We start from the raw sequence: 23,337 nt of genomic DNA on the forward strand, positions 1-23,337 counted from the left end.
CGGGACATTACAGTGCATGCTGATTCTTCATGCGTGACACTTGTGCATTCCCCATTAATTCACCTGGTCCCCTCAGCTCCAGTCCCTCTTTCTGGTTTTAGCGTAGCTTCTTTCCCTTGTAGGGTCCTAAGGAGTCACATAAGGAGGCTCCTGTCCAGGACTAATGCCTCGTACACATGATTATTTTTCGGCATGTAAAAAACATTGTTTAAAAAAAATGTAATTTAAAATAATCGTGTGTGGGCTTCACATCATTTTTCGGGTGCTGAAAAACTACAAATTGTTTTTTTTTTCCGAACATGCTGCATTTTTTAACGACGTTTTAAACTATGTAGTTTTTCGGGTTGTAAAAAACGATCGTGTGTGGGCTAAAACGACGTTAAAAACCCGCACATGCTCAGAAGCAAGTTATGAGACGGGAGTGCTCGTTCTGGTAAAACTACCATTCATAATAGAGTAAGCACATTCATCACGCTGTAACAGACGGAAAAGCATAAATCGTCTTTTACTAACACGGAATCAGCTAAAGCAGCCCCAAGGGTGGCGTCATCCGCATGGAACTTCCCCTTTATAGTGCCGTCGTACGTGTTGTAAGTCACCGCGCTTTGCTAGAGCATTTTTTAAAAACAATGGTGTGTGGGCAACGTCGTTTTAATAATGAAGTTGGAAAAACGTTGTTATTTCTACATGCCACAAAACTTCGTTTTTTTTCATGCCGAAAAATGATCGTGTGTAAGCGGCACAAATTTGTCATCAGATTTACCAGTTTGACCTCATATTAAGCAGGGCTTGACAAATTTGCTTGGAATCTAGGAGTCAGCTAAAAAAGATAGGAGCCAGGAACGCGCCCCGTCTCGCCGAGCTTGCGCGCAGAAGCGTCCGCATACGTGAGTAGCGCCTGCATATAAAAGTGGTGTTACAACCACACATGTGAGGTATTGCCGCGATTGGTAGAACGAGAGCAATAATTCTAGACCTAGACTTCCTCTGTAACTCAAAACATGCCACCTGTAAAAAAAATTAAACGCCGCCTATGGAGATTTTAAAGGGTAAAAGTTTGTCGCCAGTCCACGAGCGGACTCAATTTTGAAGCGTGACATATTGGGTATCAATTTACTTGACGTAACATTACCTTTCACAATATAAAAAAAATTGGGTTAGCTTTACTGGTGTCTTATTTTTTAACTAAAAAAAGTGTATTTTCCCCAAGAAAGTGTGCTTGTAAGACCGCTGCACAAATACGGTGTGACAGAAAGTATTGCAAGGACCGCCATTTTATTCTCTAGGGTGTTAGAATAAAAAATATATATAATGTTTGGGGGTTCTAATTAGAGGGAAGGAGATGGCAGTGAAAACAGACAGGGGAAGCTCCATTTTCATTGCTGGTTGTCTTGTCATATCAATGGCCACCACAAGATGGCGCCAGATCACAGAAGGAAGTATAGGCCTGCAGAAGGCTGCAAGGCCGCGGCCTCAATTACCGGCCGGCGCGGCCCGATGCGATTGTGCAGCGGGGGAGGTGGGGCGCACGGAGACACAGGATACCCCAGCTGTGACGCCCCAGTCGCAATTGCCACCTGGCGCACGTGGTTTGTCGAACCCTGTTATATGGTTTTGGTACATCTGAAGACAAAGATCTGCAGGAAAAGTGAATAGTGTGTATGGGGCTTTAGAGTGGCAATCGCCTCTGTTGCTCAAGCTGCTGATGGACAGCATCTGGCACCTGTGCTGTCCCTTATGATTTAGTAAAGAGTGTACACTCTCGCCATCAGGAAGTTAGTTGGAACTGTGCAGTCGGACCTGGAGAAAGCACCAGTGAATTCTTAAAAATGTAATTGCTTGGGAAGATATGTTAACAACATAATGTACTGGGGAATGTTTGACTGGTAGAAGAGAATACTGTATATTCATTTTTCTTTGAGGACTGTATTTGCAGGATCAACAGGTAATAAACTATGTTAAAAGAAATTGTGATACTGCGCTAACTAACTAAATAAAACAGAAAATAAATGAGCTGCAACAAAAATTGTGATATACACACAATATACAATCAGAAACAAAACAAATAAGTTGCGCTAACCATAAGTGAGTATAAATTATCAATTTGATTAATATAAATATAAATAAATAGTATCCATAAGTGTCCAAAAAAACAAAAATAAGAAATAATGAAAGTTCAAATTAAGTGAATAAATTGTTGATTATGATGTGACTAGCAAACAAAAATCCTCCACCGGTGCAGTAGATGAATAAATGTCTATGCGCTTACCAGAAGGGCAAGCAAACAGGGCTTGCAGCTGGAAACCCCCAGCAAAAGGTCTTTTAACAGAAAATGCCACCGATGATCCGGGTGATGTTCCTCCAATTGTGTGGATAGATACGAGATCCAAGGAGCATGAAAATAAATATATATACAGCATATGGTGATGTACCGTAGATGAAACGAAAATAAGCACATCAAGGTAAAGCCGCCACCAATAGGAATCACCAAATAAGGGGGACTCTTACCAGATATAAAACATTAGAATGCTTGTGGCCAAACCCAGCCAGGGCCTTTAAGAGGTTAACTCCAAAAACACCAACCAGAGCAGACGACTCTCTCATTGCAGTGCAGTTTTCATTTCCTGCTTGTTCGTTTTTCCTCTGAATTAGAGTTCTGTCTTGTCATTTCTCTCCACTTCCTGGTTGTGTAGATAAGAAAATGTCCACAGAGCGAGGAGTTCTCAGTGTGGTCAGTAACGTGCTCGCTCCCTCTGCTTAGACTACAGGTCTGCGTGAGAACGCTGTGCACGTCTCTGTAGACTGCAAGGAGCTGTGAGATCGTGGGTGTGTCTGACACACCCACGATCTCACAGCACCTTGCAGTTAACCTCTTAAAGGCCCTGGCTGGGTTTGGCCACAAGCATTCTAATGTTTTATATCTGGTAAGAGTCCCCCTTATTTGGTGATTCCTATTGGTTAGCGGCTTTACCTTGATGTGCTTATTTTCGTTTCATCTACGGTACATCACCATATGCTGTATATATATTTATTTTCATGCTCCTTGGATCTCGTATCTATCCACACAATTGGAGGAACATCGCCCGGATCATCGGTGGCATTTTCTGTTAAAAGACCTTTTGCTGGGGGTTTCCAGCTGCAAGCCCTGTTTGCTTGCCCTTCTGGTAAGCGCATAGACATTTATTCATCTACTGCACCGGTGGAGGATTTTTGTTTGCTAGTCACATCATAATCAACAATTTATTCACTTAATTTGAACTTTCATTATTTCTTATTTTTGTATTTTTGGACACTTATGGATACTATTTATTTATATTTATATTAATCAAATTGATAATTTATACTCACTTATGGTTAGCGCAACTTATTTGTTTTGTTTCGAATAAACTATGTTACTGGGCAAACTCAGAATAGGAAAAACTGCTGTTGTAATGCTAGTGAAATACTGCATCATATGTCATTTCTGTTTTTTGCCTTTAGTTTCACCTTAAATTGATATGCATTACAAATGTATGTGTCCCAATGATGTCATATGACGAAACACATTGGGCGGGGTATGGAACAATCCTGTGCTGGAGACTGCCTGTGGGTTGTGCTGAGCCGAACAGGATACTGAGGAGGTACACGTATCATGAGGAGGTACAGGCACACTGAGGAGGTACAGGCATACGGAGGAAGTACAGGCATTCATAGTAGCAGCAACACAACTTTGTTCTAAAGCTATAAATGCGGTTTTCTTCTATTCTCTCATGTGAGTGTGTTTTATTTTTAGTTAAAATATCACGGTGAGCACTATGTTTGTTCTCTGACTGTCTCTCTTGAGCACTGGTGAGACTTATCCCGGACATCTGAGTTGCCTGAGCTGCAAAGATGATTACATGGAGGACCAGGTGTCCTTGTGAGCTGTACAACTGGTTCAACACTGATTTTGGTTTCCATTGTCAGCCTTGGAAGTGATCTGTATAAATGTGCATATATCACCCTTATTGTGAGGGTGAGAAGGTGCCCAAAGTGGACAATTGGTCTTCTGCAATTGAACTTCTCTTAACTGGTTACAATATTGATTGTGGACTGATTCAAGGACTTGGCACTATTTATTTATCGTATATACTCGAGTATAAGTCGACCCGAATATAAGCCGAGGCACCTTATTTTACCACAAAAAAATGGGAAAACGTATTGACTCGAGTATAAGCCTATGGTGTCCATCTGCATGCCTCACTCTGTCCATGTCCATGCCTCACTGTGCCCATGCCTCACTGTGCCCATGCCTAGACTGACGTTTAACATGAGAGTCTATGGAAGGGGTGCCGGCTTTGAAAAATCGGTGCTCCCCTGCCGTAGGTCCCCCGGACAACAAACTTTGCACACTTGTGAAGGAAGAGTGGGGCTACATTTGTGCCAAGTTTGGGGTCCAGGGGACCTACGGCCAGCTGGTACCGGGTCCCCAAACTCCAGGAGAGGCGCAAAAAGGTGACTCAAGTATAAGCCGAGGGGGGCATTTTCAGCACAAAAAAAATGTGCTGAAAACTTGGCTTATATGCGAGTATATACAGTATTCAAGTTTATTTTACATATTCATCTCTTTATTCATGTTGCACTATTTACTTTGGTTCAGTTGCATGATTTGCATCTTATATACTATGCCACTTTGATTTTTTTTTATTGGACACTGGGACAACAACTTGTGATTGATTTGGATTGATTAGCGTAGCAAACACATATACATACAATGCAGAGGTGCATACGTTTTTACAGACTCTGGTTCGGTTTAGTAATCCTGCCATGGAAATATACTGTAGGTAACGACATGGCTTACCTCTCCTCCTTATCACAGTTTTATTGAAAATTTTGAGAAGTTTATTGAATTCAAGGATACTTCTATTGGCATAGCAGTTCACCGTTGTACCTCTATCACATAAACGTATAGATTAATATAATTTTTCTTACCTAAAAACTATATGTAATGCATTTCTATTGAATTATGACACCACTTTCTGTACCACTTTGTGTACCCAATAAACATTGGGCCAGATTCACAGAGAATTGCGTTACGCTGCGGCGGCGTAACGTATCCCATTTACGTTACACCGCCGCAAGTTTACAGCGTAAGTGCTTGATTCACAAAGCACTTACCTGTAAACTTGCGGCGGCGTAGCGTAAATCCGCCCGGCGCAAGCCCGCCTAATTCAAATGGGGCGGGGACCATTTAAATTAGGCACGTTTCCGCACCGAACGTACTGCGCATGCGCCATCCCTAAAATTTCCCGACGTGCATTGCGCTAAATGATGTCGCAAGAACGTCATTGGTTTCGACGTTAACGTAAATGGCGTCCAGCGCCATTCACGGACGACTTACGCAAACAACGTGAAATTAAAAAATTCAACGCGGGAACGACGGCCATACTTAACATTGGTTAGACCACCTAGAGGGCATGCTTAGTTTTACGCGACGCATCTCTACGGAAACAACGTAAATTTAGATCGACGGGCAAAGCGGACGTTCGTGAATCGCTGTAACTAGTCATTTTCATATTCTACGCCGACAGCAATGGAATCGCCACCTAGCGGCCGGCCTAGAATTGCAGCCTAAGATCCGACGGTGTAACACAGTTACACCTGTCGGATCTTTGGGCTATCTATGCGTAACCTGATTCTATGAATCGGACACATAGATATGACAATCGTATATCAGGAGATACGCCGTCGTATCTCTTTTGTGAATCTGACCCAAAGTTTGTAAACAAAAATAAATGTTAGTTGCTTGGGGTGCTTTGCACACTGTTCATACCTAAATTCAGTTCCACTTTAAACATCCAGGGAAATTACATCATGTAATAGCTCTGGTTTCAAAATGAATGTGTTTAGGAAATGATGTGGTCACAAATGCAGATGTCTCTGTGCACAATTTGGAGTGCAAACACCTCTCTCCTAAAACCCTTCGACTCATTGCAAGTTCTAATGGTCTCATTATAGCTGCTGTTTCTTACATGCCTAGATGGCAGACTTGGTATATAGATCATTCTCTTCTATCCTCACACATCTGTTATCCCTCTGGCAGTGTGTGCGCTCTCCCTGCATTGTGAAGATGGAGCACTGAGGTGGAGCCTAGTTATTTTTTATTTTGCTTTGGCTCCAGTTGTTTTGCTATGACAGTTTGGAGAGGCTTGGCTTTAACTTGCAGCTTTTGCTTCTGTTTCGGAGTAACCCTCCCTTTGGAGACTCTTCATTATTTTTAACCTCCTGACTAATATTAACTGCTTGCAGAGTTGGCAGCTGAATCTGATTTACAAGAACAGTCGGAGGTTTGGACAGATCATCCCTGAATTTTTTTGGGACATCAGCTTGGCTGCAGATTTTCCCTGAAAACAATTATAAAAAAAATGGCATAACAAGCCTTATCTACCTGATTTTTTTTTTTTTTTACAAGCAAAAAATATCAACGCTAACATGGATCTTAATTGCGGCATCTTAGTGCTCATAATCTATTAAATAAAAAAGATGTTAGTTGGAACACCAGGTGTTTTTTTTTTATTAAGAAGAAGCATGTGTACCATTGTTCTGCAGAGAGAGAATTACTGTCATACGCAATCTACAGCTGAGTGACAGACAAGGAAAATTGTAACAAAGACACAAAGAAAAAGCGAGTATTTGCCTGGCAGAGATTATGCATATGAGCTTTCTACAAGCCTAACAGTAAAACAGTTGTGCATAGCACTAATCCCACAAGGGATCAGTTGGACTTTCACATGCTTAGTGAATTGAGTAAGGGTGTAAACATGATTCTGCAAGAAGGAGTTTTATGAAAATGATTTTTTTTTTTTGCAAAAAGCATTATGTGCATTAAAAACCTATACTGCAAAAAAAAAAAAAAAAAAAAGAATTTGGGGTACGGTCGTTGGACCCTCTTATTGAAAATGGTTGCTGATCCAGTGGCTGTAATACTTTCTCAATCACTGAATTAGAAGTGTGCGGTTCAGAAGTTGTGACTTCACTGGCTGAATGCTTGTTTTGTGTCAATGATTCATAAAGCATGGAAACCAGAGTTGACCAGGCAACTAGCATGGCTAGAAGAGGATCAGCAATGACAGCTCCCATACTTCCCTTAGTACAGATTTCCTTAAAAGTGGACACATACAGGCGGTCCCCGGGTTACAAACAAGATAGGGACTGTAGGCTTGTTCTTAAGTTGGAACAGGTACATTGTTTAAGTGTAGCTCCAGCCAAAAAATCTATTTTTAAGCTTTTTGGATAGTATAGGGAAGGGTTATCACCCTGCAACGTTTGTTTTGCTGTCTGTGTCCCTGTTCAGAAGATTTCACCTTACTTTCTGTCCTAATGACAATTGGATCCGTGGAGACACCTTTTTACGTTATTAACTCTTATGCCCCGTATGATCGGAATTTCCGATGGCCTAAAATCTGATGGAATTTTTTATCGGAATTCCGTTCAAGCTGTCTTGCATACACACTGTCAGACCAAATTCCAACCGTCCAAAACGCGGTGACGTAAAACAGTACGACGAGCCAAGAAAAATGAAGTTCAATGCTTCCGAGCATGCGTTGACTTGATTCTGAGCATGCATGGGTTTTTTCTCTGTCGTTGTATACGTTGCGTTGTATGTTACCAGGATCAGCTTCTTAAAATTGTCTTAGGAGAGAGGAGCTACTCAGCACCAGAGCCCAAAGGGAAAAGAAATCCACCGTTGTGTACCGAGGGGACTGGCCATTAAGAAGGCAACAAGTTTTTTCTATGAATAAAATTGGACCTTCAATCTTTATACAGATAATTGAAGAGCCAACTGCCCTCTGTGGGAAGCGGTGTTTAAGGCATGGTGTGACTACTTTCATCCTGGTTTAAGGAATAATTAAATCCTGTTTAACAAGGTTAGGTAATTTCTGTGATTATTTTTATAGCTACTGTGTGATCTATTTAAAGCCGAGTTTCACACGAGGGAAGCTTTGAATTACAGCAGTAGATCTTAAAGGCATTTGCTCTTACGTTCTTCTGTTCTTTTCCTAATTTCCCTGGTTGCATGGTCTAATTGTTCTTAATATCCTGTTATACACAGGTGTTCATTTCTGAACTTTTTTTTATCCTATCCCATTTTCCTTGCTCCCCCAGTGTATTGTGGTTGTGGTTCTGTACTGTTTCACTGCCTTCCAGGAAAGTGCTAACCATGTTATTAATTTGCATAAAGAGTGTGTTAATGGGTAAGTAATTGGACACAATTAATTTGTTTAAGCTCAGTAGAAGCTGTGTCTCAGTCAGCTCTTCGTTTTTGCCATTTGTTGTTTTAACCTGTGTATATGGAGAGCCATTTGGTCAAACAACATCCTTTCAAATCCCGCTGTTACAAATGTCGTTAAAAGTCTGTTTTAGCAACATTGCTTTATGTTGCAGTTTTGTGGATCATAAAGACCACCATACCTTACGAACCAGTACTTTGTGTAATTTAGTGGTTTCTTAAACTTGTCAAAGTAAAGGAATTATTTTCGTCCAGAGTTTTGGCAAACGTACATATGTTAAGAAAACTGTACTAGTATAGGCCTGTCAGTTCTGGCTTTCATACTGATCCAATAATTTCAGTAATTGCTGAGGACTGGTCCAATCTGTTGTGTGTAACACACTAAGTGCGTTTTTTTGAAGGGCATGCCAAGGCACCCAGCCAGCGCAGTGTATATATACAGTATATACAGTGCATTCATAAAGTATTTACACCCACTTCACTTTTTTCAATTTTGTTATGTTGCATATTATTTTTTTCTCATTAATCGACACCCAGTACCCCATGATGACAAAGTGAAAACCGAATTTTAGAAAGTGAATTTATTTAAAAACTAAAATTAAAGATCACATGTATGTAAGTATATATATATATATATATATATATATATATATATATATATATATATATATATATATTTATATATATATATATATATATGTATTATGTTGGGTACTCTCTCTAGAGACAGACCAATACAACCAAATGCCTATTGAAAGAATTAAAAGAAAGATGGGGGAAGACACCACTCCCTCTAAGGTGATGGGATTTTAATTGGATGTGTATACATCTGTTGTCAAGGTAAGCACACATACGATAAAAGAGTTAGAAAAATATAAGAATTTTATTACATAATATCAGATAAAAGTCACATAGTCATGTTGATTTGACCATGAATTGATACTTAGTACAAGAAGTTGAAAAGATGCTTTGGATATGCAGACAACGCCGACATGTTTTGCAGATTTCTGCTTCTTCAAGGCAGTTCGGCATGCATCTATAGCTTCATCTAGGTTACATAAAGCATACCATTAGTATTATATCAAGTTAGCATTAAACATAAATAAAAAGAATGCTAATATAATAATTGCGAAAAATATATATATGGAATTGCTGGTTTGAGCGACCACGGCATTATACAGGAAACAAACACCATTATGTACCACCCGCGGCAGGTATTCAGACCCTTTACTCAGTACTTTGTTGAAGCACCTTTGGCTGCAATTATGGCTTCAATTATTTTTGGGGATTACGCAACGAGCTATGCACACCTGGATTAGAGGTGCCAATCTTCTTTGCAGATCCTCTCAAGGGCAGGTTGGATGGGAACCTTAGGTGGACAGCCATTTTCAGGTCTCAGCAGAGATGTTCACAACACTCCTGTGTTGCCTTGGCTGTATGCTCAGGATCGTTGTCATGTTAGTAGATGAACCTTTGGCCCAATCTGGGGTCCTGAGCAATGTGGAACATGTTTTCCTTGAGGTTATCACTGTACTTTGCTCCATTCAGGTTTCCCTGAACCCTGACCAGTCTCCCAGTCCCTGCTGCTGAAAAACACCCCCTCAGCATGATGCTTCCATCACCGTGCTTCACTATTGGCATGGTATTGGGCAGGTGATGAGTGGTGCCTGGTTTCCTCTAGACATAACATTTTGAATTGACACCAAACAGTTAAATCTTGGTTTCATAAGACCAGAAAATCTTGTTCCTCACAAGTCTGAGAGTCCTTCAGGTGCTTTTTTTGCAAATCCTAAGTGGGCTTTCATGTGTTTTGCACTAAGGAGAGGATTCTTTCTAGCCTCTCTGCCATAAAGCCTATATGTGAGGGGGCTGCAGTGATGGTTGTCCTTCTGGAACTTGTCCTATCTCCACACAGGAATTCTGGAGCTCAGTCAGAGTGACCATTCGGTTCTTGGTCACCTCTCTTACTAAGGCCCTTCTGCCATGATTGTTCAGTTTGGCTGGGTGACCAGCTCTTGGAAGATCCCTGGTTATGCCAAACATCTTCCATTTGAGAATTATGGAGGCCACTGCGCTCTTGGAAAACGTTCAGTGCAGCAGAATTTTTATAGCCTTTGCCAGATCTGTGACTTGCAATTATCCTGTCTCTGGGCTTTGCAGGCAGTTCCTTTGACCTCATGGCTTTTTCTCTGATACAGTATGCATTGTCAGCTGTAAGGCCTTTTTATAGAGAGATGTGTGCCTTTCCAAATCATGTTCAATTAATTAAACTTACCACATCTCCAATCAATGTGTAGAAACATCTCAGCAATGATCGAGAGAAATGGGAAGCACCTGAGCTACATTTCAAGTGTTGTTGCAAAGGGTCTGAATAGTTGTACAAAAAATCAGCTTTTCCTTTTTTCAACATTTCTAAAATTCTGTCTTCATTGTCATGGGGTACCGAGTGTAATTAAATGAGAACAAAATGAATTTAAACAACTGTAGTATCAGGCTGCAACATAACAAAAGTATGGGGTGTACCTGCAGCTCTGTCCTACTATTAGGAACTGAAAAACGTCAATATTCAGCACACGTGCAAGTTCATTGGTGCTGCGGCATCTAAATATTTGTAGAGTGGTTTACCATACTCATCTCACTGCCTCACTGTTGTAAAATATCATAAAGCTGTGATACTTGCACTACAGGTGGCCAGTCTGGGCTGCACAGTTTCTGATGGTGTAACAGTGATTTACAAAGCAAATATATCAACCAAATTAATGTGCATGTCCAGTGGGACCCAACGTTGTATAGAAATGTGCATAAACACACTTTATATGCAGTATAAATTAGTTTGTACAAGATCATGTCGTCCTTGCCAGCTACCTCTACTCAGCAAACCCTTTCATTGACAGTGGTGGGCTTTGAAAATTCATCCCTGGAAATATTGTTTCTGACATGTCTGACATTTCCAATTACTATTCTCTTTTTATCATTCATCCCTTACCACTATTTCACATTATTTAAGCCTATTTAAACATAGTACCAAGGATCAGTGTTGAGAGTTTAGATATACTGTTTTAGCAGCAAAAGGTCCTTAGGAAATTATAATTATTTGGAACTATTCTGTATATATATAATTGTATATAAATGCAGTCTACAATAAAATACACCTACAAAATAGGATTTCCCTTAGTGTTAAAGTTAAATTCAAATTAAAAAATTTACCTCTCAGCAAGTTTTTTTTAAGAAACAATATACTATGGCCCAGATTCACAAAGCACTTACACCGACGTATAACAAGTTACGCCGACGTAAGTGCAAATGTGCGCCGTCGTATCTGTGCGCCAGACCCACAAACTAATATGCGCCTAAGAACAGACTACACCCCGCCGACGTATCTTGCTTACGCCGGCGTAGAGTGTGAGCACACTTAGGCTGGGAGCATGGTGCCGCTCCCATTGATTAGCCATTAAAACATGCAAGTCAGGGAAATACGGCGATTCACGAACGTGCGTGTGCCCGGCGCATGCTACGCGAGATGCGCGTAAGTTGTATGTCCGGCGTAAAGTTATTCCCCATAAAGGAGGTGCAACCCAGCAACAGACATGCTCAGGTCTGCACCAGGGAACACAAGCCGGCGTATTGTGCGTTGGATGTGTGGGCTGAGCGTACGCTATGTTCACGGCGTACGCAGTGATCCGGCGTAGCTTAGGCAGTTTTGCCGGCGTGGTTGTGAGCCGGCGCATAGGGGTGCGTCCACGTCACGGCGCATGCCCAGTTCGTGATACGTACCTGTCTGGCGCTCGGCCCATCATTTGCATGGGGTCATGCCTCATTTGCATGGGTTCATGCCCACCTACGCCGACGTGCGCCTTCTAAACCCACGCCACGCTGGCGCAGCGTTGGGAGCACTGGCTTGCTGAATGCAATGCTTGCCTCTCTGCGCTGCATTGGCGTAGCGTACAGTGTGTGCTCTGCTCTCTGTGAATCTGGGCCTATATATACTCGAGTATAAGCCGGGATTTTCAGCACTTTTTTTGTGCTGAAAAAGCCCCCCTCTGCTTATACTTGAGTCTCCCTGCCTCACTGTGGCCATCTGCAGCCTCACGTACATGATCTCGAGCTGTGACATTCAGTCTTAACAAAGCCCCGCCTCCTCCTCGTCCGTGATAGGCTGAACACTGACTCACTGCTGGGAAACTGAATCAGTGTTCCGTTACGGATGAGGAGGAGGTGGGGTTTTGTTATACTGAACGGCCACCGATGATGTCACAGCTCGAGATCAGGTACATGAGGGTGCATATGGAAACAGTGAGGCTTTATATGGGAACAGTGAGACTGCAAATAGGCACAGTGAGGCATGCATATGGGCACAGTGAGGCTTCATATGGGCACAGTGAGGCATGCATATGGACAGCGAGGCTTCATATGGGCACAGCAAGACTTTATATGGGCACAGTGAGGCTTGCATGTGGTCAGTAAGGCTTAATATGGGCAGTGAGTCTTCATATGGACACAGTGAGGCTTCATATGGGAAAAGTGAAGCTGCAAATGGGCACAGTGACACTGAAAATGGGCATGTGAGGCTGCAAATTGGCACAGTGAGGCTACAAATGGGCACAGATGGGCATTGTTGACCCTGTTTTTCACTTCCTCTTTTCCGCTTATACTCGAGTCAATACGTTTTCCCTTTTTTTTTGTGGTAAAATTAGGTTCCTCAGCTTATATTTGGGTCGGCTTATACTCAAGTGTATATATGGTATGTTTTATGTCCAAAACAAAGTCTTGCCCGCCAGCAATGTTTTTCTTTGTAAATATAAACAGAGCCACGCATTTGCAGCTCAGTGTACAATTAGGAAAGAATGTACATGCGCATGCGTGGTTCATTGTATAATTGTGGCATCTGCTGGGTGCTGGGATGAACTCCAGTGCAAATGCATGCCTCAGTGTATCAACCCAGCATTTGCTGTATAAATTAACTTTAGTGTGTATGTGCAGAATTTGGGTTACCTCAGTTCAGTCAACTTTGATGGTCAAATACACTGAACCGAAAAGAAGAAAGGACAAAGATGTCAGCAGCACTGATGGAGTGATGAGGGACATCGCAGTCATTGCAGCACTGAAGTGGGGCACTTTGGCAGGTAACGCTGCCGTAATGTGCAAATATGCTTTGCATACTAGCACATGCTAGCAAATACCCTGGGCACTGGCAGCAGCAGTTGAATTTAATTGCAGTAATTAAACCTCATTATTATCACACCCACCACTGCTCTAGAAAAGATGGCTTTAAACTGTGGAGAAGTGCTGACACTGGGTGTATGAGCACATGGATTTATAAGCTTATACACTGCATCATTTCTGAGCTGCTGAGCCTAATTAGAAATAGTTCCTCCACCTTCATGTTAAAGTGTTTGTTACCTAAAAATATATATTTTTTAATGGATTAATTACCCAATGCGTTAGAATATAATGTACTTATCCGAATACCACCACTATAGCTTTGAAATATAATTACACTGTTTCATTTATTTAAGTCTTAACTTTAACACTATTACTGTAATGCAGTGGCCCTTTAAGGGTTTAAATGTTAAAGGGGAGGAGTATCTCCGTTATAAACTCGTCAATGAGCCCACTGCATTTCTCTGATGAAGCTCATGTGGTTGTGCGAAATGCATAGACGCTATGGTGCCATGCAGCTTGGCCTTCTGACCACATGCGTAGCTTTTGCTACTGCTTTACTCTGCACCACACGGAGCTATAAGGCATCACAGAGAATCAACATACAGCCCCAGCCGGGAAGAGTCTCGAGTAACCCGCACCTGAATGAGTTTTTCAACCATGTTAACTGACTCAGAGACTTACTTACTGGAGACTATGGGAGCTTGATGGTATCCATATCCTATGGTCAGGGATGGACCTCGGAATCAAGCAGCATGGCGGGTGAGACCCTTCTATGGGACGCTGTAGTCCCGCAATAATCCTCTATCATATATCATACATGTTAGGCCTCACATCCATAAACTGTGGCAGCTTTTTCATATGGGAGCCAATTCTCTTTACCACATGTCTCCCTACAGCCAAGTCCATAGGCTTTCAACATCTCTACCTCACATCCAGCGGCATGTGTATCTGTGAATGTCCTTGGACTACTTGCTGTCACTCTTCCCATTTTACTGACACATAGTGGCTGGCTTCTTAGACTGTTACCTCTGGTCTTGGATTATTGATACCCTTATTTTACCATTTAGATTCTAGGCATCCTTGAACTTCATATAGCTATTGTTTTCATCACTTGGTGTCGCCAGATGATGATTTTTAGACTTTCAACATCAACATCATAATGTTTTAAATGTATTGGTGAAGGTTATTTTACTTCTTGGCTACTCAGCCAAATGCTACAGTCTATAATTTTTTTGTATCAATACATTTTTGTATTTATACCGCAGAGTGATTCCATTTGTGAAGCCCTTGTATAAACCCTGTTGGTTTATTTCCTTTGTTTAATATGGTGGCAAGGGTCAGCTAAGTCCGCAAGTAGCAGCACGAAAAGCACATTACTTTGACTTTAAGTAATGTCCCTTGTGCTGATTTAAACTTAAGGCTTTAACCACTTGCCCACCGCCTCATGTCAAAAAGACGTCCTGTTTTTAAAGATGTATATCTCGGTAACGGCAGCAGCTGCTGCCACAACCGAGGTATGCATCTTTAGTGCCGACGGTCCTTTAAACGATAACGGCAGTCTCCGCGGCGGATTCGCCGCGAGATCGCCGTTATCGGTGGCGGGAGAGGGGCCCCCCCTCCCGCCGCTCTCCCGCGCCTTACGCCGCTTACCGTAGCCGTCGGTAGCGGCGGAGGCGATCGGGTCCGTTCGGCAAGTGACTGGGGACGAGACTGAAGGAAAAATCTCCTTCGCCCGTCCCCATAGTTCTGCTGGGCGGAAGTGACGTCAAAACGTCAGTCCCGCCCAGCGTCTTAAAGCAACATTTTTTTTTTCTGTCATTTAAAAAAATGACAGTTTAATTTTTTTTTCTTTTTTTGCATTTAAGCCTAAATATGAGATCTGAGGTCTTTTTGACCCCAGATCTCATATTTAAGAGGACCTGTCATGTTTATTTCTATTACAAGGGATGTTTACATTCCTTGTAATAGGAATAAAAGTGATATTTTTTATTTTTATTTTTATTTCAGTGTAAAAAATTATAAAAATAAATAAAAATAAATAAGAAAACAAAAAAAAAAATGTTAAAAACGCCCCGTCCCGACGAGCTCGCGCGCAAAAGCGAACGCATAGGCGAGTAGTGCCCGCATATGAAAACGGTGTTCAAACCACACAAGTGAGGTATCGCCGCGATCGTTAGAGCGAGAGCAATAATTCTAGCCCTAGACCTACTCTGTAGATCAAAAAAAGGAAACTTTTGGATTTTTTAAACGTCGCCTATCGAGATTTTTAAGGGTAAAAGTTTGACGCCATGCCACGAGCGGGCGCAATTTTTAAGCGTGTCATGTTGGGTATCATTTTACTCGGCGTAACATTATCTTTCACAATATATAAAAAAATTGGGCAAAAATTATTGTTGTCCCCAAAAAAGTGCGCTTGTAAGACCGCTGCGCAAATACAGTGTGACAAAAAGTATTGCAATGACTGCCATTTTATTCCCTAGGATGTCTGCTAAAAAAAAATATATAATGTTTGGGGGTTCTGATTAATTTTCTAGCAAAAAAATTGTGATTTTCACATGAAGGAGAGAAGTGCCAGAATAGGCCCGGTGGTCAAGTGGTTAATTTAAACAATCTAAATTAAGAATATTTTAGACATTGGGATCTATATTCAACTGTATAACTAAAGGATAACATTGAGTGTTCCAAGGTTCTCATTGATAAGGTGGTATGGAGGTAAAGAAAACATATAGGAAAAATGGCTGAAACAATTTATGGTGCAGTTATTTTGTTTGTGAACAAAGTAAACATGAGTGAACTGGATATTTTTTTTCTCTCAGGCTGATGAAACATGCAAGTGCAACGGCTGGAAAAATCCAAATCCTCCCCCAACACCACCAAGAATGGATCTTCAGCAGACTGTTGTCAGCCTCACTGAGCCATGCCGTAGCTGTTCACACACTCTTGGTAAGGCAGCACCTTTTTTTCTCTTTATAAGCCCATCTGCATGGACATGCTTGTTATCCTTGTTTCTTTGTTTCTGTTGGGTGCTCCAGTTTATTCCCACTGTCTAAAAGCAAATACAATACATGAATTCTAACTAAATTGGCTGTGTGTGATTCCGGTAGGGCCATTAAACTATAAGCCCATGGGGTCGAGGACCTCTGTAATGATTCAGTGCTCTCGTTGAAGACATCCTAGAATATAAGTTCTATAAATTATGTGTTACGTTGTTAATTAACAGTTGACATGTGGATTACTATCTCATGTAAACAGAAAACTTGTGTTTGGCTGGAGTATATAAACCTTCAATATAAGTAATTTCTTAGTAGTTCATTCCTAAAATCTAACTTTTGTTAGATTAAAAGGAAAATGCATATGATACGTTAGTACAGCCTCTTCATAGCATTTTTTATTTTTTTTGTCATCCTGACAGAGGATCCATTATGCCACTAAAAGTGACAGTTACATATGTTGGGACAAACCATATAACACTGCTGAAGTGGTCACAAGGGCCAGCTTTTTTTCATGAAGTTCAGGCCCTTTTTTTACACTTAGGCAATCTGAAATCATAGGCAAAATTGGCACAAATCTGGCCAAAATTCCAAATTTCAATTTTACTGAAAATGTGCGAGAATCATGGCAAAACGTGTGTGTAAATACTGGCTCGGGGCCAAAATGTGGTCCCTGACTGTCTTTGACGCAACAAACAGGGGCCTTCAACTTTATTTTAAAAGATGAAAAAAACACAAAAGAAAACTTATTGTAATTGTCTAAAAATATAGCTAATTTAAAGTCAATGGCCCAGATTCTGAAAGGGCAACGCAATGTACGCCGTCGTAAGTCCTAATCTGGGCCGTTGTATCTATGCGACTGATTCTTAGAATCAGTTACGCATAGATATCCAATAGATCCGACAGGCGTAAGGCTCTTACGCTGTCGGATCTTAAATGCATTTTTTTTTTGCCGCTAGGTCGTTTTCCCCATCGAGTATGCAAATTAGCAAAATACGCAAATTCCCGAACGTATGCGCGGTCGACGCAGTGAAGTTACACCGTTTACGTTAGATTTGCGACGCATAAAGTTGCCCCTGCTATATGAGGGGCAACCAATGTTAAGTATGGCCGTCGTACCCGCGTTGAAATTTAAAAATTTACGTTGTTTGCGTAAGTCGTCCGTGAATGGGGCTGGACGCCATTTACGTTCACGTCAAAACCAATGACGTCCTTGCGACGTCATTTAGCGCAATGCACGTCGGGAAATTTTAGGGACGGCGCATGCGCAGTACGTTCGGCGCGCAAACGCGTCTGATTTAAATGCTCTACTCCCCCTACCCGGCTCATTTGAATTAGGCGGGCTTGCGCCGGGGGATTTACGCTACGCCGCCGCAACTTTACAGGCAAGTTCTTTGTGAATAAAGCACTTGCCTGTAAAACTTGTGGCGGCGTAACGTAAATGACATACGTTACGCCGCCGCAGTTTTACGCCCATCTACGAGAATCTGGGCCTAAGTGCCCTTTCACACAGGGTGGATCCGTGTGCGGGCTCCCCTTTGCTCAGCGGGGATCGCTCCGTCGATCCCCGCTGAGCAGGCAGATGACAGGTCTGTCTCTGCACACTGTGCAGTTACCGACCTTTCAGAGCGCCGCTCTCCCCTATGGGGGATCGGATGACGACGGACCGTAGTGTCCGTTGTCATCTGATCCGATCCACCAGACAGATGGAAAAGTAGGGTTTTCTCCATCACACTTTGGCGTGTCGGATGTCAGCGGACATGTCACCGCTGACATCCGTGGCTCCATAGAGGTGCACGGAGCGCCCGTTCAGGTCCGCCTAAAAAACTGACAGGCGGACCTGAACGGTCCGTACAACTACGGGTATATCTAAGACTACTCTGCCCACAAGGTGACATTGCTGCTGCACATTTTCACAGCAGAATGAACAACATTGTCATTCTGTTCAAGAAAATGTGAAACACAATACATCTATTGGCAGGATCAACAGGTAATAAAAATGTGTTACAGGAGGACTCAGAAAAAAAACGCTGTGTTAATACTACTGACAGACTTTATAGTTAATATTTGATTTTGCTCACAGTTACACTTTAAACACTTTTTCAATTGATCTCATGATCTTGTTTTTCCCTGTTGCTTCTTCTTCTTTTTTTTTTAGCCTCTCACGTTTCCCATTTAGAGAATGTGGCGGAGGAGGAAATTAATAGACTTCTGGGAATTGCACTAGATGTAGAATATCTGTTCACTTGTGTACACAAGGAAGAAGACGCTGATACTAAACAAGTCTATTTCTATCTATTTAAGGTACTTAATACAATTCAGGGTAGGTTTAATGTTGATAGATACGGTACTTATTAAATGGGGCACAAAAGATAAGTTGGTGTAATGGGAGATGCTTGTATTTGAAAGATAAAGCCAATCGAGCAATTCTTTTTTTCTTTTTTTTTATTCCTCTTCACACAAAGCTTTTAAGAAAATGCATTCTACAAATGGGGAAACCTGTGGTTGAAGGATCATTGGAAAGTCCTCCATTTGAGAAGCCTAGCATTGAACAGGTAATTGCAGTTATAATTACTTTTTTTCCTATTAGTTAAAATATATATGACCCCCTAACTGACCGTCCCTTTTTAACTTTATTGTGCAGAGTATGCAGTGATTGTGTCCTGTAGAATATAAATGCTGCCTTGGGCATTGAAACATTTTTCAGGTCATGTTTTCTGGCTTTCTGATGACTGGTGCCACTTGGAACAGGAAAAGAGGGAATACAGGAACACAGGCACAAATAAAGTACTCAATTGGGGATTGGTGTTTTTTCTCCTATTTTTCATTACTTCTTGTCCAAATAGCTGGTCTTAAAAGGAGAGCAACTGTAACAAAAAAAATTGGCTCTAAGCTTTCCGTAATCTAAATTTGAAAAATAAAAAAGGTTTTGGCTAATCTTCAACTTTAATCTCTACCGCCATTCAGGATAATCAGCAATATAGTTTAAATACGCTTAAGCCTAAAATGACTGTTATGAACTGGGTAAGAGGGCTGCCACGGCAGGTCTCCCTTGAAGAATGCTAGTTTCCTGTCTGTGTCTTACTTAAAGCAGAGTTTCACCCAAAAGGCAAAGTTCTGCTTTTAGCTCTCCTCCCCCCTCCACGACTCCCTGACTTGCATTGAATTCTATTAAAGAATGAATGGATGCGTGTTTATGCGTGTTTATTAACATACATGTACATGTATATGCACGTACTGCATTTAGATGCCTAAACTCGTACTACTGGCAAGAATATTAATTTTTGCCTGCATGTAAGCAAGTACAGTTAGGTCCATATATATGTGGACACAGGCACAATTTTCATACTTTTGGCTCTGTATGCCACCAGAAAAAATGTATACGAAACAATCAAAATGAATTGCAGACTTTCAGCTTTAATTCAAGGGGTTAAACATAAATATCAAGAACAAATTTTCGGAACTGCAACCATTTTTATACACAGTCCCCCCATTTCCAGGGGCTCAAATGTAATTGGACAAATGAATATAATCATAAATAAAATGTAAATTTTTTAGATTTTGTTGCGAATCCTTTATTGGCAATGACTACCTGAAATCTGGAACCCATGGACATTACCAAAGGCTGGGTTTCCTCCTTTATGATGCTTTGCCAGGCTCTAACTGCAGCTGTCTTCAGTTGTTCTTTGTTTGTGGGTCTTTTTGCCTTTAGTTTTGCCTTCAGCAAGTAAAATGCATGCTCAATTGGGTTGAGATCAGGTGATTGACTCGGCCATTGCAGAATATTCCAATTCTTTTCCTTCAAAAGCACCAAGGTTGCTTTTGCAGTGTGTTTTGGATCATTGTCCAACTGTACTGTGAAGCGCTGTCCAATTAACTTTTCTGCATTTGGCTGAATCTGGGCTGACCGTATATCTCTGAACACTGCAGAACTCATTAGGCTGCTTCTGTCGTTTGTCACATCATCAATGACCCAGTGCCACTGGAAACCATGCATGCCCATGCCATCACACTGCCTCCACCATGTTTTACAGATGACGTTGTGTGCTTTGAATCATGAGCTGTTCCAAGCCTTCTTCACACTTTTTTCTTCCTGTCATTCTGGTACAGATTAATCTTAGTTTCATCTGTCCAAAGAATTCTTTTCCAGAACTGGTCTGGCTTTTTTAGATGTTTCTTGGCAAAGTCTAGTCTGGCTTTTCTATTCTTCAGGCTTATGAATGGTTTGCACCTTGTGGTGAACTCTCTGTATTTGCTCTCATGAATGAAGTCTTCTCGATTGTTGACTACAATGATATGCCCACCTTCTGGAGAGTGTCCTTCACTTGTCTGAATGTTGTGAATGGGTTTTTCTTTACCATAGAGAGGATCCTTAGGTCATCCACTACTGTTGGAAATCCAGGCCTTTTTATGTTGCGGAGCTCACCAGTGTGTTCTTCTTTCCTCAGAATGTACCAAACGGTTCATTTGGCCACTCCTAATGTTGCTGCTATCTCTCTGATTCATTGTTGAAGCCTTACAATGGCCTGTTTCACTTGCATGGATAGCTCATTTGAGCACATGATGTAGGTTCACAGCAATATATTCCAAATGCAAATACCACACTTAGAATCAACTCCAGACCTTTTACCTTCTTAATTGATGAAGATATAACAAAGGAGTACCTGGCCATAAAAAACACTTTTGATTGTCCAATTAATTTTGGTCTCTTGAAAAAGGGGGTTGGCTATTCTTAAGAGCTGTAATTCCTAACACAAACAATGCATGTTTAGGAGATATTTACAGTACCTACAGGTAAGCCTTATTATAGGCTTACCTGTAGGTAAAACATAAACAAATGGCCTTTACTACCACTTTAATAATTTATAGTGTAAATATGGAGTATGGTGTTTTCAGACTTACATATACTGTACATTGTAGTATAGAGCCTGATATATCAGCACAATCATCTTCCAGTTATAATTATTTGCTGGAAACATGAATAGTTCATACTTTAAGTACTGCAGCTCATATCATTTATGGTTATTTTTTCCCCAAAATATTGGAGGCTTACTAATCATTTAGATTAGTAACTGATCAACTGATTCTCCATCAAAGAAAAAAAATATTTAATTAAAAATGTAACTATGTATACAATATCATATATAGCATATGCATGCTTGCTGTCTAATTATGTTCAGGCCCACTGTAATGTTTCTAATATATTTGTTCCAATTTAGTTTCTATTTTAGCAGAGTTGTTGTGCACTCATTTTACAAATGATGTTTTGCATGACTTCCTTTGTTCACTTCAAATTCCCATTCACATAACTGCACATAATAAAACATGAAGTGCTGAATCAAAGCTGACATTCTGAAATCATTATTACTGCTCTACTGACAACATACAACTCTTATAAAAGGTGGACTGTGTAGCCTTTGCGCTCTGTATGTTTTTTTTTACCCTTTTAACATGGGATATTGGCTAGTTTGTGTTATATTCAGTAGAGAATAGTTAACGTAATATTAAACATTCACTTTTTTTTTTAATAACAATTAATTAATGTTATGTTTACCTGCTCTGTGCAATGGCTTTGCACAGAGCAGCCCTGACCCTCCTCTTCTCGGGCCCCCTGCTGGTGCTCCTGACCCCCCCCCCTTGCCGAATACCTCCCCTAGAAAATCGTTTGCTAAGGGGGGTACTTATGCAGACTCCCATCCGAGCCCTGCTGTCTGCACCTAAAGACACAGACAGGGGGTATTTTTCCTTCCACCACTCACTTGTCACAAGATTTGATTGACAGCAGTGGGAGCCAGCGGCTCCTGCCATTATCAGTCTACCCTGTGAGGGAAGAGAGAACAGAGAGAGACACTTCTCTCCTTCACAGCGCTGAATCGGGATTGGGCTCAGAGAAGTGTAGGGGGCGGGGGGGGGGCTAGGCGTGATTCTCAATACAAAAGCTTTTTTACCTTAAAGCGGAGTTCCACCCAAAAGTGGAATTTCCGCTTTAAGCACTCCTCACCCTCTTACATGCCACTTTGGCATGTAATTTTTTTGGGGGGGGAGTGGAGGCTTCAGTAGGAGTGGGACTTCCTATCCCACTTCCTCCTTCCGCCCAGGGACCACCTTGGCGACTTCTCTTCTAGCCTTAGGTGGCCCCTCCCTTTAGGCGATCTCCAGGGACACGTGACAAGGCCCCAGGAGATTGCCTGTCTACTCTGAGCACAGCGCGACTCGCGCATGTGCAGTGAGTGCCCGGCCGTGAAGCCGAAAGCTGTCACGGGCAGGTGCCCACACTATTAATGGAGGCGCTGGCCGGAGAGGGGGGAAAGGAGCGGAGCTCCGGGCGGCTGCATCGCTGGACCGTGGAGCAGGTAAGTGTGTGTTTATTAAAGGTCAGCAGCTACAATTTTTGTAGCTGCTGACTTTTAATAAACACTAAAAGGCTGGAACTCCGCTTTAATGCAGAGAACTTCACTCAATAGGGGAATGTTCTTCTCATCCTCATCCTCCCCCCTTCTCCTTCACATTTGTCACATATTTTTTTGAAGGGGGTACTTGGTTTTGACAGTTACCCGCTCCCCTACTTCCGGTCAGATTGTAGCAGCAATCTGAGTGGAAATTCAGCCCTCGCCTTCCCCGCAGCTTTCTGGGACACATCACAGGTTCTAGAAAGCTGCGGGACGAATCAAATGGTGCAGTGCGGCTCGCGCATGCGCAATAAGCGGCTGGCTGTGAGTGTCTATTTATTAAAAGTCAACAGCTACAGTTTTTGTAGCTGCTGACTTTGAATTTTTCAAAATATGCCTGAAGCACCTCTTTAAGGTAGAAAAAACCTTAAGGCTTTAGAGCCACTTTAATAAAGTAACACAAATAAAACATCAGCATAAATGTTAACATATTGTGGGGCAATGCCCCTGTACTGGAGGTACATAATTACCATTACTTTACTTCCCT

The 23,337-nt window shown here is 41.6% G+C and overlaps 1 protein-coding gene across 4 annotated transcripts in view; it reads left to right on the forward strand.

The window, feature by feature from the left end:
* The window catches only part of KAT2B (lysine acetyltransferase 2B), a 105,614-nt gene that overhangs the window by 27,774 nt on the left and 54,503 nt on the right, over positions 1 to 23,337 (forward strand). For all 4 annotated transcript variants that reach the window (XM_040352980.1, XM_040352979.1, XM_040352981.1 and 1 more), the window contains exons 2-4: positions 16,228 to 16,354; positions 18,560 to 18,705; positions 18,867 to 18,956. In XM_040352980.1, coding sequence (XP_040208914.1) covers positions 16,228 to 16,354; positions 18,560 to 18,705; positions 18,867 to 18,956 — 363 coding nt within the window. The remainder of the gene's footprint in view (positions 1 to 16,227; positions 16,355 to 18,559; positions 18,706 to 18,866; positions 18,957 to 23,337) is intronic.

This window comes from Rana temporaria, chromosome 5 (genome assembly GCF_905171775.1).
Source record: "Rana temporaria chromosome 5, aRanTem1.1, whole genome shotgun sequence".
NCBI classification, from domain to species: Eukaryota; Metazoa; Chordata; class Amphibia; order Anura; family Ranidae; genus Rana; species Rana temporaria.